This window comes from Lagenorhynchus albirostris, chromosome 2, assembly GCF_949774975.1.
Source record: "Lagenorhynchus albirostris chromosome 2, mLagAlb1.1, whole genome shotgun sequence".
NCBI lineage: Eukaryota > Metazoa > Chordata > Mammalia > Artiodactyla > Delphinidae > Lagenorhynchus > Lagenorhynchus albirostris.
Genome location: NC_083096.1, coordinates 49460873 through 49477437, shown reverse-complemented (window position 1 = coordinate 49477437; position 16565 = coordinate 49460873). Strand labels below are relative to the sequence as shown.

Below are 16565 nucleotides of genomic sequence, written 5' to 3'. Positions count from 1 at the left end.
GTGCTAAACATCGTAGGCAGTATGGTCAAAATACAAAGATGAGGGGCTTCCCTGGTGGCGCAGTGGTTGAGAGTCCGCCTGCCGGTGCAGGGGACGCGGGTTCGTGCCCCTGTCCGGGAAGATCCCACATGCCGCGGAGCGGCTGGGCCCGTGAGCCATGGCCGCTGAGCCTGCGCTTCCGGAGCCTGTGCTCCGCAACGGGAGAGGCCACAACAGTGAGAGGCCCGTGTACCGCAATTAAAAAAAAAAAAACAAAACAAAACAAAGATGAATCCAACATGGTCCTAGGCTTTGAAGCGCTTATAGACTAAATGTAGTACTATATAAAGGTTAGATGAAGTTCTGAGATGAGAGTTTTCATACATGAAAAAAGGTAACTTATAGAATTATCCTCCAGCATCAGGCAGCTAGAGAAAAGAAACATTTCAATACCAATACCTGATAGTCTACAAAAATTAAATATGAATGACAAGGAAAAAAAATCAAAGAAGATAACTTCCTGGTCAAAATATACATATCTGCCTAACTATTAAATATAAATTTCAAAACTGATGACTACCTTTTAGGTAAGTATACTATATGTATGAATTTATCTATTCTAATATTCAATGAATATTTATAGGTAAAAGATAAGTAGATGATGCTGCAAAAACCACAGATGAATAGCAGCAAAATTTACAAAAGGCTACTACACAGCTATATAACCACTAAGAACAAAAGAGAGTGTCAGTTCTCCCATCTACGCTATTTATCTTTATGGACAATACACAATACACAAAAATAATACAGTGGATGCTAACCTAAGAGTCATCAGAGCAGTAAGGTGAAGAAAAATAAAGTCACTAGTAAGATCTCAAGTACATATAAAAATTTTAAAGATCTGAGGAGTTTTTAAAAAAGGCAAAAGAGTAAATGGTTTTAACAATAGGTTTTAACAATACTACTGAAACACACAGAAAGCCCTAGAAATTCCTGAGAACAAAATTCTCATTTATAATGAACTTTGCTCCCTCTGGTGGTCACAAGAGGCTTTACTACGTGTGAGTAGAAACAGAGGTACATGGCAAAGAGGAATGAATCTGCAGGAACTATCCTGATTAACCTTCACCTGTCTGTCAGACATATAAATGTTCAATATACAAAGAACACTTTTTTAAAAGAAAAAAACTTAGATGTTAGTGCTATGGAGGTAGCAGTGAAGAATTACAGAAACAGTTACAAGTGGATAGGTCTACTAGGAAATAGGACTGAATGGTGTATGATGTATGGGACAAAGAACTTTATAAAGTTTTATTTTATACCCCTTCATACTGTTTGAATTTCTATTTCCATATGCCTGTATTACCTTCATTAAAATACTATTTACTGGGCAATATAGAATATCTATATCTTTTTACAAGTTTACAATCAAAGTGTATTTCTCTTCTCATTAGAATAAAAGCCATAATCCTTATAACAGACTATCCCATGTGCTCCACCCTACCTCATTTCCTATTTCTCTACCCTGCCCCCATTCCCATATACCTATTCAGTCCTCCTAGCAGTTTCTAGAGCACACCAGGCATGATCCTGCCTTAGGGACTTGCACTGGCCATTTCCTCCATACAGAATGCTCTTCCCCAGATACCTGTACGTTTCACTCTTTCACTCCTTCATATCTATGCTCAATGTCACCTCTTCAGTGAGCCTTCCTTGACCATATCATTTAAAATTGTAACCCCCGGACTTCCCTGGTGGCACAGTGGTTAAGAATCCACCTGCCAAGGCAGGTGACACGGGTTTGAGCCCTGGCCCAGGAAGATCCCACATGCCACGGAGCAACTAAGCCCGTGAGCCACAACTACTGAGCCCGCGTGCCACAACTACTGAAGCCTGCACACCTAGAGCCCATGCTCCGCTACAAGAGAAGCCACTGCAACAAGAAGCCCGCACACCACAACGAAGAGTAGCCCACACTCGTCGCAACTAGAGAAAGCCCGCGTGCAACAACGAAGACCCAACATAGCCAAAAATGAATAAGTAAATTTATTTTTAAAAATAAAAAAAAAATTGTAACCCCACCTCCCATATATGTATCCTTCTCCGCTGCTTTCTCTCCATAGCATTGATCACCTTCTCACACATTATAATATTTACTTATTTTATTACTTATGCCTGCCAAACTGTAAACTCCCTAAGAACAGAGACGGTTCTCCTTTGTTCACTGATACATCCCCAGCCCCTAGGGCTATAACCTATACACAGTAAGTGTACAATGAAATGAGTAGAATGAATGAATGACTAATATCAATACTACTTTAACAGATGTCCAAAAAAAGGACAAAAGTCCTCATTTTATATTTGGTTCAACATGAAACAGTAATCTATGACAGATAAACTTTAATTATATATGCAAAATACATGATATTGGTCTTTTAATAAGATCTACAAAGAGGTCATTAAATGCTTTTTTTTCTTTTTTGGCCTAACGTGTAGGACCAGCAGATACCAAATAAACTCATATTAAATCATCTTGCTATTCATACTCAAAAGCCTTTACAGAGGACTCAAAAGAAATGCTATTCATCATACTATGCACCTTGGAATAAGAGTCTTCTCGAAAGAGCTATGGAAATACATCAAGTATTAACTAGGAAATACAGAAAAACACTTAATTCTTTAATTTTGAAAATGTCCTCTTCTAGAACTAATATATTTATCAGGCTATAAAAACACATCTTTGTGTCCATGTTATCTATTTAGAAGCAAGGCAGCCACTTCAGAACCGAGTTACTTCATGGGACAGGGCATTCACATTAAGAAGAATCTTAATCTTCCAAATGACCATAGTCAATTAGGAAGTGGTCAGGAAAAACAAGGTGACTGAGATGCAGTTATTTTCCAATTTTATCAAAGTTTTTACAAAAGTACTTTGAATATTTGTTAAAACGTCAAATTATACACTTAAAATTTGAGCATTTCACCTTATATAAATTTTACTTTAAAAAATAAAAAACATAAACAACCTGTAAACAAATAGTCAACTTGAGTTAGTAAACTTGCTTTTCTTTCACAGCAGTATAGATTAGCAATTCTGAAACTGCTTCCTGTGTATTCTAGGTCATATAATGAGTAAATATAATGAGAATATTAGCAGCCAGGGTTCTGTTGTACAAAGGAGTTACAAATATGGAAAGAGGGACGACTACAATGTACTCTGTAGTGTTGGGTTGGAATCAGAGGTACCAATATGAACTTGTGGTTTTTAATATGTAAGTAAATAAATATAAAAATACAGACATAGGATACATATGTTAGAGAGGGTTATGTAGGTGTGTCTGTGTATATACACACGTCTGTCTACAATGACTATATATCTGTGTGTATGTACATATCTGTATGCATACATATGCATGTGTGTACACATACATATATGTGTGTGTATGTTAATATATACATGCATTTGAGCATATGTATTTTTCAGGTATGTCTGCTGAGAGGGCCTAGAAGTAATGACAGCGGTAGCAATGAACATAACCAACACCCAGACTTTGGTTTCTAAATATCATTCTCTACTGAAAGGAACCAAAGGGAAACAACCAATTCTAGGATAAGGACAGGGAAAGTATAAGATGAGTCTGTGTAGTGAGTTGAATTGTCCCCCTGCCACCCCCAAAGACATGTCCAAGTCCTAACCCCAGGTATCTGAGAATGAGACTTTATTTGGAAACGGGCCTTTGCAGGTGTCATCAAGATGAGGTATATAGTCAACTAATATTTGACGAGGGAGCCCAGAATACTCAATGGAAAGGGTAGTCTCTTCAATAAATGGTGTTGGGAAAACTGGATAAGCACATGTAGAAGAATGAAATTGGACCCTTATCTTACACTACCTACAAACATTAACCTGAAATGGGTTAAGAACATAAGCATAGGGCTTCCCTGGTGGCGCAGTGGTTGAGAGTCTGCCTGCCGATGCAGGGGACACGGGTTCGTGCCCTCGTCTGGGAAGATCCCACATGCCACGGAGCAGCTGGGCCCGTGAGCTATGGCCGCTGAGCCTGCGCGTCTGGAGCCTGTGCTCCGCAACGGGAGAGGCCACAGCAGTGAGAGCCCTGCGTACCGCAAAAAAAAAAAAAAAAAAAAAAATAAGCATTAAAAAAAAAATTATAAAGCTCCTAGAAGAAAACATAGGGGAAAAGTTCCTTGACATTGGTCTTGGCAATGATTTTTTGGATTTGACACGAAAAGCAAAAGCAACAAAAGCAAAAATTAATAAATGGGACTACATCAAACTAAAAACTTTCAAACAGCAATGGAAACCATCAACAAAATGAAAAGATAACCTACTGAATGGGAGAAAATATTTGCAAATCACATATGTAATAAAGGATTAATATTCAAAACATATAAAGAACTCATATAACTCAACAGCAAAAAAAGAAAAAAATCTGATTTAAAAATGGGCAGAAATGAATAGACATTTTTCTGAAGAAGACATTCAAATAGCCAACAAATACATGAAAAGGTGCTTGACATCACTAACCATCAAGGAAATGCAAATCAAAACCACAGTGAAACATCACACCTGTTAGAATGGCTATCATCAAAAAGACAAGAGATAACAAGTGTTGGTGAGGAGGTGGGGAAAAAAAAACCCTTGTGCGATGCTAGCAGAAATGTAAATTGGGGACTTCCCTGGTGTCGCAGTGGTTAAGAATCTGCCTGCCAAGGCAGGGGACACGGGTTTGAGCCCTGGTCCGGGAAGATCCCACATGCCACAGAGCAACTAAGCCCATGCACCTCAACTACTGAGCCTGCGCTCTAGAGCCCACGAGCCGCAACTACTGAGGCCTGCGCACCTAGAGGCCGTGCTCCGCAACAAGAGAAGCCACTGCAATGAGAAGCCTGCGCACAGCAGCAAAGAGTAGCCCCCGCTCGCCGCAACTAGAAAAAGCCCATGCACAGCAATGAAGACCCAATGCAGCCAAAAATAAATTAATTAATTTTAAAAAAAGAAAGAAAGAAATGTAAACTGGTACAACCACTACGGAAGACAGTATGGAGGTTTCTCAAAAACTACCATATGATCCAGCAATCTCACATCTGTGTTTATATCCAAAAGAAATGAAAACTGGATCTTGAAGAAATATCTTTACTCCCATGTTCATTGCAGCATTATTTACAATAGCCAAGATATGGAAACAACCTAAGTGTCTATCAACAGATGAATAAAGGAAGTATGAAATATATATATTATTCAGCCATGAGAAAGAAGGAAATCCTACCATTTGCAACAACATGAATGGGCCCTGAAGGTATTATTCTAAGTGAAAAAAGTCAGAGAAAGACAACTACTACATAACATCACTTACATGTGGAACCTATAAAAGCCAAACTCATAGAAACAAAGAGTAGAATGGTTTTTACCAGGGGCCTCGGGGGTGGGGGAGAAATGGGGAAAATGTTGGTCAAAGGTACAAACTTCAAGCTATAAGATGAATAAGTTCTGGGGATCTAATGTACAGCATGGTGATTATAGTTAATAATACTGTATTATATACTTGAAAGTTACTAAAGGAGTAGATCTTTAATGTTCTCATCACAAAACAGAAATAGTAATTATGTGACATGATGGAGGTATTAGCTATGGTGGTAATCATTTTACAATACATATGTGTCAAATCAACATACTGTACACCTTAAACTTACACAATGTTATATGTCAGTTACGTCTCAATAAAGCTAGGGGAAAAAGTTAAGATGAGGTTTAAGGTGAGCCCTAAATCCAATGACTGGTTGTCCATATAAGAGAAAGTAAGGGAGATCTGGAGACAGAGAAGAAGGCCATGTGAAGACAGAGACAGCAACTGGAGTTATGCTGCCACAAACTAAGGACTATCTGAGGCCATCAGAAGCTGGCCGAGGCAAGGACGGATTCCTCCCTGAAGCTTCCAAAGACAGCATGGCTCTGCTAACACGTTATTTTCAGACTTCTGGTCTCCAGTACTACGAGAGAATAAATTTCTCTTGTTTTAAACTACAAAGTACTAGTTTGTGGTACTTTGTTATGGCAACCCTAGGGGACTAATACAGCCTGAAACATCTTTTGCCAGAAAGTAAGAAAGTGCTCAAAGAATGATGGAGACATATCAAAAGGACAGGGGAGCCATCTTGAATGAGCTCTCAGTGGCCAAATAATGATGGTAACTGACTATTACCCATTGAATAAAATAGAAATCTATGAGTATATACTGGTATATATTGGGTGAGGCAATCAACCATGGGCCCTGAGCATCCCTATAATTCATGTTCAGTATGCCAGGCTCTAACCACTCTTTTTCTTTTTTTTTAAGCTTTATTATTTTTTTAGTTAATTTATTTTATTTTATTTAGTTTTGGCTGTGTTGGGTCTTCGTTGCTGTGCACGGGCTTTCTCTAGTTGCAGCGAGCGGGGGCTACTCGTCATTGCGGTGTGCAGGCTTCTCATTGCAGTGGCTTCTCTTGTTGTGGAGCACGGGCTCTAGGTGTGCAGACTTCAGTAGTTGTGGCTCACAGGCTCAGTAGTTGTGGTTTGCAGGCTCTAGAGCACAGGCTCAGTAGTTGTGGCACACGGGCTTAGTTGCTCCACGGCATGTGGGATCTTCCCAGACCAGGGCTCTAACCCGTGTCCCCTGCATTGGCAGGCAGATTCTTAACCACTGCACCACCAAGGAAGCCCTCTGACCACTCTTTATCTAGGCCTTTTCTCAGGGTTGTACGTACAGTAAGCCACCTTCAGGGATGACGTCACGTCTTCCCAACCCCTCACAAATAGCAGGCTTGCTTCTACCTGCTATAAAAGTGGTGAATCCCCAAAGCTCAGTGCTCCTTCCCTATAGCACAACCCACTGCATATGCAGGAATCCATCTAGGCCCACCTGCATCATACCTGTGGGACTTAGGGGATACAAGAAACAGATGCAAATCAAATGAAGCTCATGCAGTTTGCCATGCCGTGAATAATAAAGCCCTTTGGCTCAGACCCAGGAGCCTCGGCCAGCACCTAAGAAACAGTAACAGGCTAACTTATTAGCTTGCAAGTAGGGTACAATCCTACACCTTTCACAGTTCTTGAAAATGAATAAATAAATAGGGGAGAAGAGAAAGCTCACCCTTACAGTGGAGTGCCAAATAATAAATGTAGAAGAAATGATGGAGTTAGAAAATCATTAATGGATGTTAAAACTAGTCAGTGAAATCTGATTAGGAAAAGGATATTTACATAGTCTCAAAGTATCTCCCCACAAATTACTCATTAATTATAAAGGGAGAAAAAGGAAAGTTACAGTAGAGAAATCTGGCAGACACCACCTTAAGCAAGTGATCAATGTTAACAACCAATTTGGGGGCAAACAGACATCATGTATGTCCTGGTATAATGCATTGAGAAGAATTCTGTGGTATTCCTCTTAAAAACGTATGATCTAAAGCTACTCGTGAGAAAACAGACAAACAAATTGAGGGGCACTCTACAAAATAAGTGGCCTATACTCTTCAAAAATATCCCAGTCAAGAGAGAAAAAGAAAGGCTGAGAAACCATTCCAGATTAAAGGAGACTAAAGAGACATGACAACTAGATGCAATGCATGATCCTGGACTGGATGATGGATCAGAATTTTTAAAAATAACTATGAAAGACATATTTTAGATAAATGATAAACTTGAATATGAATTATGGATTTGACAGTAATATTGAATCAATGTTAAAATTCCTGATTTTGAGAAAAGAGAATCGTATATTATTGGTAGGAATGTGAATTGCTATAGCCATTATGAGAAACAGTATGGAGGTTCTTCAAAAAATTAAAAATAGAACTCCTGTATGATCCAGCAATCTCACCTCTGGGTATACATCTAAAGGAAATGAAATCAGGATCTCAAAGAGATATCTTGCCCTCTCATGTTTTTAGCATTATTCACAATAGTCAATATACAGAAACAACCTAAGTGTCCATGTATGGATGAATGCATAAACAAGATATAGTGTGTGTGTGTGTGTGTGTGTGTATACACACACACACACACCAGAACATTATTCAGCCATGAGAACGAAGGAAATCTTACCACTTATGACAACGTGGATGAACCTGGAGGACATCATGCCAAGTGAAATAAGCCAGAGAGAGAAAGACAAGTATTATATGATCTCATATATAGAATCTAAAAAAATTAAAAAGTGAAATTCATAGAAGCAGAGAATAGAATGTTGTTTACCAATGGCTAGGGGAAATAGCAAGATATTGGTCAAAGGGTACAAAGTTGCAGTTATGTAGGATGAATAAGTCTAGGGATCTAATGTACAGGCATGATGACTACAGTTAATAACACTGTATTGAATGCTGGAAGTATGCTAAGAGAGTAAACCTCAGGTGTTTTCATCACACACACATAGAGAAAATGTGACTATGAGAGGAGATGTTATATTAGTTAGCTTGACTAATCATTTCACTATGTATATATACATCAAATCGTCATATTATATACCTTAAATATACATTTACAATTTTTATATTAAAAGAAATATGTATACACACACATATCTACACACATACACACACACATGCATGCCCTGTAGGAACTCTTGAGGCCAGGGTTCTGAAAAAAAAAGAATTTCAAAAGAATTCATGACACCAAAAAAAAAAAAAATTTACCAATTTTGATAACTGCAGTATAGTAACATATTGAAGTATTAAGTAGTAAAGGGACATGATGTCTATAACTTTTAGTTCAAAAATAAAATAATTCCGAAAAAACTTATTTATATGTAGTATATATGTATTTATGAGTAAATAGAGAAAGAATGCTAAAACAAATGTAAAAAAAAAACACTGGTGTAACTAGACAAAGGCCATCCAGAAGTGTCTTGTACTATTCTTGAAACTTTACACGTCACACACACACATAAAACCATGATAAATATGGGAGGTGAGGGATATATTAATTAGTTTTACTGTGACAATCATTTCACAAGATATATACCAAACACCAAAACATCACATTGTATACCTTAAATATATATAATTTTTATTTGTCAAAAATAATAGAAATAGGGCTTCCCTGGTGGCGCAGTGGTTGAGAGTCTGCCTGCCAATGCAGGCAACGCGGGTTTGTGCCCCGGTCCGGGAAGATCCCACATGCCACAGAGCGGCTGGGCCCGTGAGCCATGGCCGCTGAGCCTGCGCGTCCGGAGCCTGTGCTCCACAACGGGAGAGGCCACAACAGTGAGAGGCCTGCATACCGCAAAAAAAAAAAAAAAAAAGAAAGAAAAATTATACCAAAATTAAAAACTCACCCTTGGGACTTCCCTAGTGGCACAGTGGTTAAGAATCTGCCTGCCAGTGCTGGGGACATGGGTTCGAGCCCTGGTCCGGGAGGATCCCGCGTGCCACGGAGCAACTAAGCCCGTGCGCCACAACTACTGAGCCTGCACTCTAGAGCCCGCAAGCCACAACTATTGAAGCCCCTGCTGTGCAGCAAGAGAAACCACTGCAATGAGAAGCCTGCGCACTGCAACAAATAGCCCCCGCTCGCTGCAGCTAGAGAAAGCCCGTGTGCTCCAGCAGAGACCCAATGCAGCCAAAAATAAAAATAAATAAATTTATTAAAAAACAAACAAACAAAAACTCACCCTCTCTGCCTCCCTCCCAAAAAACTATGTAAGTAAAAGCAAAAGAATTGCCTTGATTATATTAGACATTCACAGTACATTCCTGAGAAAGACGAAACAAAACAGAAAACAGGCAAAGGGTTACATTTTAAAGCACTATTCATTTTATACTTCAAGGTACCATGTAGCTTTGATTTAAAAAGTAACTATCTTGGGGGCTTTCCTGGTGGCGCAGTGGTTGGGAGTCCACCTGTCGATGCAGGGGACACGAGTTCGTGCCCCGGTCCGGGAGGATCCCGCATGCTGTGGAGTGGCTAGGCCCGTGAGCTGTGGCCGCTGGGCCTGCGCGTCCGGAGGCTGTGCTCCGCGGCAGGAGAGGCCACAGCAGTGAGAGGCCCGCGTACCGCCAAAAAAAAAAAAAAGTAACTATCTTGGGCTTCCCAGGTGGCGGAGTGGTTAAGAATCATCTGCCAATGTAGGGGACACGGGTTCGAGCCCTGGTCCAGGAAGATCCCACATGCCGTAGAGCAACTATGCGCATGTGCCACAACTACTGAGCCTGCGTTCTAGAGCCCGTGAGACACAACTACTGAGCCCACCCACCACAACTGCTGAAGCCCGCACACCTAGAGACCATGTTCCTCAACAAGAGAAGCCACTGCAATGAGAAGCCCGCGCACAGCAACAAAGAGTAGCCCTGCTCACCACAACTAGAGAAAGCCCGCGCTCAGCAGCAAAGACCCAACACAGCCAAAAATAAAATAAAATTTTTAAATAATAAATTTAAAATAAATATCTTTACTTGAATTTTCCATACACTTAAGTTTACATGCTTTTTTTAATACACATAATGTCAGCTATAGAACAGATAGCAGAGTGATTAGGGGTGGGGATCTGGACTCATATAAGCATAGGTCCAAATCCTGGCAACACCATTCATTAGCTGGCTAATCTTAGAAAAGTTACTAAGCCTCTCTGTGCCTGAATTTTCTCTTTTTTAAAATACAGACAATAATAGTTCCTAATTCTTAAAATTCTTATGAAGATTTCAAAGGGCAATATCTGAAAAGAACTTAACACACTCAACATAAGAGTCGTTATTATTTCATCATTTTTAGAAAGAAATATCAAAAGAAAATGGTTCTTTTAACCTAAAAGATAATGAACCAAATACCAAATCTCTTGAGATTGAGATTATGATCTGCCCCATAGCAATCAAAAAGAAGGCGAAAAAAAAGCTGAGTCAAAGGGACCAGCTCAGAATGTTTAAACTAAAAATTAAAACGTAAATGAAACATAAAATTCCTGTTTACAACTAGATTATCATGTTAACATATTTTTAGAACAATGTATTAAAGAATCATTTTTACTTGAAAGTATCTTTGTCCAATGAAGATGTTGAAAAAAAAGAAAGAAAAGAAAAAAAAAGAAAGTATCTTTGGTTCTGCTTAGTCTACTCAAGTTTTATAAGTTCAATAGGTAAGATTCAGATATTTTTAAAAACATCCTTAATGCCTGTTTGGGTTTCCCTAAGGAAGAACTACCTAACTACATGGACTGTGCATTTGTAAGAGTCATAGTTAACGGAATTTTACTTAGTAATTAAATTATTGAAGGTAAGAAATCATAAATTCTGTCATTTATCAGAAGTTATCAACTCAAACACCTACATAAGCCAGGCATCAGAAACAGTCAAGTATAAGTCAATAGGGAAGAACTGAGACCACAGCGGCTGGACCTGAAGAGTAAGGACTCACTTAAGGCATGCAATTTCAAGTCTTGTTTTTGTTTTTTTTTAAATATCGTGCCACAGGGAGATCAGCTCGGTGCTTTGTGACCACCTAGAGGGGTGGGATAGGGAGGGTGGGAGGGGGACGCAAGAGAGAGGGGACATGGGGATGTATGTATGTGTATAGCTGATTCACTTTGTTATACAGCAGAAACTAACACATCATTGTAAAGCAATTATACTCCAATAAAGATGTTAATAAATAAATAAATAAATAAATAAATAAATATCATGCCATTTGTGTTCAGGCTGAGTTCAGCTCAGAGATGCACCTGCTTTTACCACTGAATTTCAGAGTTTAAGTCCTTACGACCTTTATGGTATATATCTGTATGCAAACTTGACATTTTATAAAAGATATTAATAAAAAGGAATGTTTCTGAGAATGAATACTCATGCACATCAAAAACATCAGGAAATGTTTCAATGATTTCCAAAAGGCAGTCGTGTCATTAGAGCTATCCTAACTTGGTTATCTCTCCCCCTTTGTACTCATAATTAAGATATACTTTTATATGTCATAACATATAAATCTTTAAGAGTCCTTACAACTCTGACATTTTAAGATTCCATCACTGGTGGAACAAAATTCCTTCATATTGGTAATAAATATGTAACAACATTAATAACTGCCGCCAAAGTCCAAAGTAATCTGTTCTTCCACTGGATACCCTAGCATTCGCATTATTATTGTTTTATACTGTTACTCTATTTTTGATAAGTTTTCTATTCTATAAGGTACTTTACATAATGGCAGAAAGCATGTCATTCATATTTTATCCCTATCAACAAGCATTTTGTACTTTCATAGAAAGTGCTCATTAAAAAAAAACCCTTCCATTTCTCAAGATAATAATATGATCTCAAGTTAAACTCTTTCAAATTCTGAAATGAATTGAGTTTTTACACGACTGAAATTACAATTATGCTTTTAAAAATGCTCTACAATTCAGAGAAGTTCTCAGTATCAGTAGCTGATTAACATATAAGCAATAATATTTTTAGATAAATACTGCAATAACTTTATAATCTTTTGATTTGAGAAAATAAAACTTTAAGGATGTTATTTAAGCCTAAAGCTTAGTTTTAAACATTTATTTGAGAGAAAGATAATATGTTATTGGAAAATATTATTTACAATCATTCGGTCTTACCTGAGGATTCCAACTTGGATCTAATTTTTTCACTACAGCAATATACTCCTGCATTGCTCGGCTGGGGCTTGAATCACCAAGTGCTTTCCATGCTTCCCTAAAGTAGAGAATATCCAAAATGACCTATCATTAACTATGTAAGGAACACAAACAGTATATTTCTTCTTTTTATTATTAAAAAAAGGCACACACATTTTAAGGGTCAGGAGATACAGATATAACAAGCCATATATGAGTAGCCTTCTCTTTTTGCATTTCATTGGTCCACAGCAATATACACCTTATCACCCAACCTAAGGAGCCCTTTTAGACATTTTTTTCCCTAATCACCCTCCCCCGTTAAATTTTAAAATTACACATATATTGCACATCTGCTGAATTTTGGAAGATGACACACTATTGTACTATCTAAGATTTTTTTTATTTTTTAGTTTTTTTTACTATCTAAGATTTTAAAACTCCCCCAAACCCAAATTTCAAACCCCTGTTGAGAATGTATGGTCTACAAACAATAGGAGTAGTTCCCATCTTACGAATTAACTGTGTTTGTGGCATTTCAGTAATATGTTAACCGTCACACAAAACAATATTCTGTGGGAAATGCTTCAAACTTCTCATTTTAAGATGTGAGAAATATACCTCCCCTTCTGCTGTTATCTCATCTCTAAGCTGCTAGTAGTAGATCCTGAGGCTTTGGGCAGGGACATCAAAAGCAAGGGGAGGGATTCTTGGTTCTAGATGGCAGAGTAGAAGGACGTGCTCTCACTCCCTCTTGCGAGAGCACCAGAATCACAACCAACTGCTGAACAATCATCAAGAGGAGGACAATGGAACTCACCAAAAAAGACACCCCACATCCAAAGACAGAGGAGAAGCCACAATGAGACTGTAGGAAGGACGCAATCACAATACAATCAAATCCCGTAAGTGCTGGGTGGCTGACTCGCAAACTGGAGAACAATTATACCACAGAAGTCCACCCACTGGAGTGAAGGTTCTGAGCCCCACGTCAGGCTTCCCAACCTGGGGGTCCAGCAACAGGAGGAGGAATTCCCAGAGAATCAGACTTTGAGGGCTAGCAGGATTTGACTTCAGGACTTCAACAGGACTGGGGGAAACAGAGACTCCACTCTTGGAGGGCACACACAAAGTAGTGTGCACAGCAGGACCCAGGGGAAGAAGCAGTGACCCCACAGAAGACTGAACCAGACCTACCTGCTAGTGTTGGAGGGTCTCCTGCAGAGGCGGGGGGTGACTGTGTCTCACCGTGAGGACAAGGACACTGGCAGCAGAAGTTCTGGGAAGTACTCCTTGACATGAGCCCTCCCAGAGTCTGCCATTAGCCCCACCAAAGAGCCTGGGTAGGCTCCAGTGTTGGGTAGCCTGAGGCCAAACAACCAACAGGGAGGGAATCCAGCCCCACCCATCAGCAGACAAGCACATTAAAGTTTTACTGAGCTCTGCCCACCAGAGCAACAGCCAGCTCTACCCACCACCCTTCCCTCCCATCAGGAGACATGCATAAGCCTCTCAGATAGCCTCATGCACCAGAGAGCAGACAGCAGAAGCAGGAACTACAATCCTGCAGCCTGTGGAACAAAAACCACATTCACAGAAAGATAGACATGAAAGGCAGAAGGCTACGTACCAGATGAAGGAAAAAGATAAAATCCTACAAAAACAACTAAATGAAGTGGAGATAGGCAACCTTCCAGAAAAAGAATTCAGAATAATGATAGTGAAGATGATCCAGGACCTCAGAAAAAGAATGGAGGCAAAGATCGAGAAGATGCAAGAAATGTTTAACAAAGACCTAGAAGAATTAAAGAACAAACAAACAGAGATGAACAATACAATAAGTGAAATGAAAAATACACTAGAAGGAATCAATAGCAGAATAACTGAGGCAGAAGAACGGATAAGTGACCTGGAAGACAGAATGGTGGAATTCACTGCTGCGGAACAGACTAAAGAAAAAGAATGAAAAGAAATGAAGACAGCCTAAGAGACCTCTGGGACAACATTAAACGCGACAAGATTCGCATTATAGAGGTCCCAGAAGGAGAAGAGAGAGTGAAAGGAAAATATGTGAAGAGATTATAGTCGAAAACTTCCCTAACATGGGAAAGGAAAGAGCCACCCAAGTCCAGGAAGCACACAGAGTCCCATACAGGATAAACCCAAGGAGAAACACGTGGAGACACATAGTAATCAAACTGGCAAAAATTAAAGACAAGGAAAAACTACTGAAAGCAGCAAGGGAAAAATGGCAAATAACATACAAGGGAACTCCCATAAGGTTAACATCATATTTCTCAGCAGAAACTCTACAAGCCAGAAGGGAGTGGCATGACATATTTAAAGTGATGAAAGGGAAGAACCTACAACCAAGATTACTCTACCCAGCAAGGATTTCATTCAGATTCAATGGAGAAATCAAAAGCTTTGCATACAAACAAAAGCTAAGAGAATTCAGCACCACCAAACCAGCTCTACAACAAATGGTAAAGGAACTTCTCTACGCGGGGAAACACAAGAGAAGAAAAGGACCTACAAAAACAAACCCAAGGGCTTCCCTGGTGGTGCAGTGGTTGACAGTCTGCCTGCCGATGCAGGGGACACGGGTTCGTGCCCCAGTCCGGGAAGATCCCACATGCCGCGGAGCAGCTGGGCCCGTGAGCCATGGCTGCTGAGCCTGCGTGTCCGGAGCCTGTGCTCCGCAATGGGAGAGGCCACAACAGTGAGAGGCCCATGTACTGCAAAAAAAAAAAAAAAAAAAAAACCCAAAGCAATTAAGAAAATGGTCACAGGAACATACATATCGATAACTACCTTAAATGTAAATGGATTATATGTTCCAACCAAAAGACATAGACTGGCTGAATGGATACAAAAACAAGACCCATATATATGCTGTCTACAAGAGACCCACTTCAGACCTAGGGACACATACATACTGAAAGTGAGGGGATGGAAAAAGATATTCCATGCAAATGGAAATCAAAAGAAAGCTGGAGTAGCAATTCACATATGAGATAAAATAGACTTTAAAATAAAGAATGTTACAAGAGACAAGGAAGGACACTACATAATGATCAAGGGATCAATCCAAGAAGAAGATAAAACAATTATAAATATATATGCACCCAACATAGGAGCACCTCAATACACAAGGCAACGGCTAACAGCTATAAAAGAGGAAATCGACAGTAACACAATAACAGTGGGAGACATTAACACCTCACTTACACCAATAGACAGATCATCCAAACAGAGAATTAATAAGGAAACACAAGCTTTAAATGACACAATAGACCAGAAAGATTTAATTGATATTTATAGGACATTCCATCCAAAACAGCAGATTACACTTTCTTCTCAAGTGCACACAGAACATTCTCCAGGATAGATCATACCTTGGGTCACAAATCAAGCCTCAGTAATTTAAGAAAATTGAAATCATATCAAGCATCTTTTCTGACCACAACACTATGAGATTAGAAATCAATTACAGGGAAAAAAACGTAAAAAACACACACATGGAGGCTAAACAATACATTACTAAATAACCAACAGATCACTGAAGAAATCAAACAGGAAATAAAAAACTACCTAAAGACAAATGACAATGAAAACACGATGATCCAAAACCTATGGGATGCAGCAAAAGCAGTTCTAAGAGGGAAGTTTATAGCAATACAATCCTACCTCAAGAAACAACAAACATCTCAAATAAACAATCTAACTCTACACTTAAAACAACTAGAGAAAGAAGAACAAACAAAACCCAAAGTTAGTAGAAGGAAAGAAATCATAATGATCAGAGCAGAAATAAATAAAATAGAAACAAAGAAAACAACAGCAAAGATCAATAAAACTAAAAGCTGGTTCTTTGAGAAGAGAAACAAAATTGATAAACCATTAGCCAGACTCACCAAGAAAAAGCATGAGAGGACTCAAATCAATAAAATTAGAAATGAAAAAAGGAGAAGT

General features: G+C 39.1%; 1 protein-coding gene across 3 annotated transcripts in view; it reads right to left on the bottom strand.

The window, feature by feature from the left end:
* The window catches only part of ACBD6 (acyl-CoA binding domain containing 6), a 225620-nt gene that overhangs the window by 196805 nt on the left and 12250 nt on the right, over nucleotides 1-16565 (bottom strand). For all 3 annotated transcript variants that reach the window (XR_009537294.1, XM_060132408.1, XM_060132403.1), the window contains exon 3: nucleotides 12573-12669. Coding sequence is in view for 2 of the 3 variants with exons in the window: in XM_060132408.1 (XP_059988391.1) it covers nucleotides 12573-12669 (97 nt within the window). In the remaining variant the exon portion in view is untranslated. The remainder of the gene's footprint in view (nucleotides 1-12572; nucleotides 12670-16565) is intronic.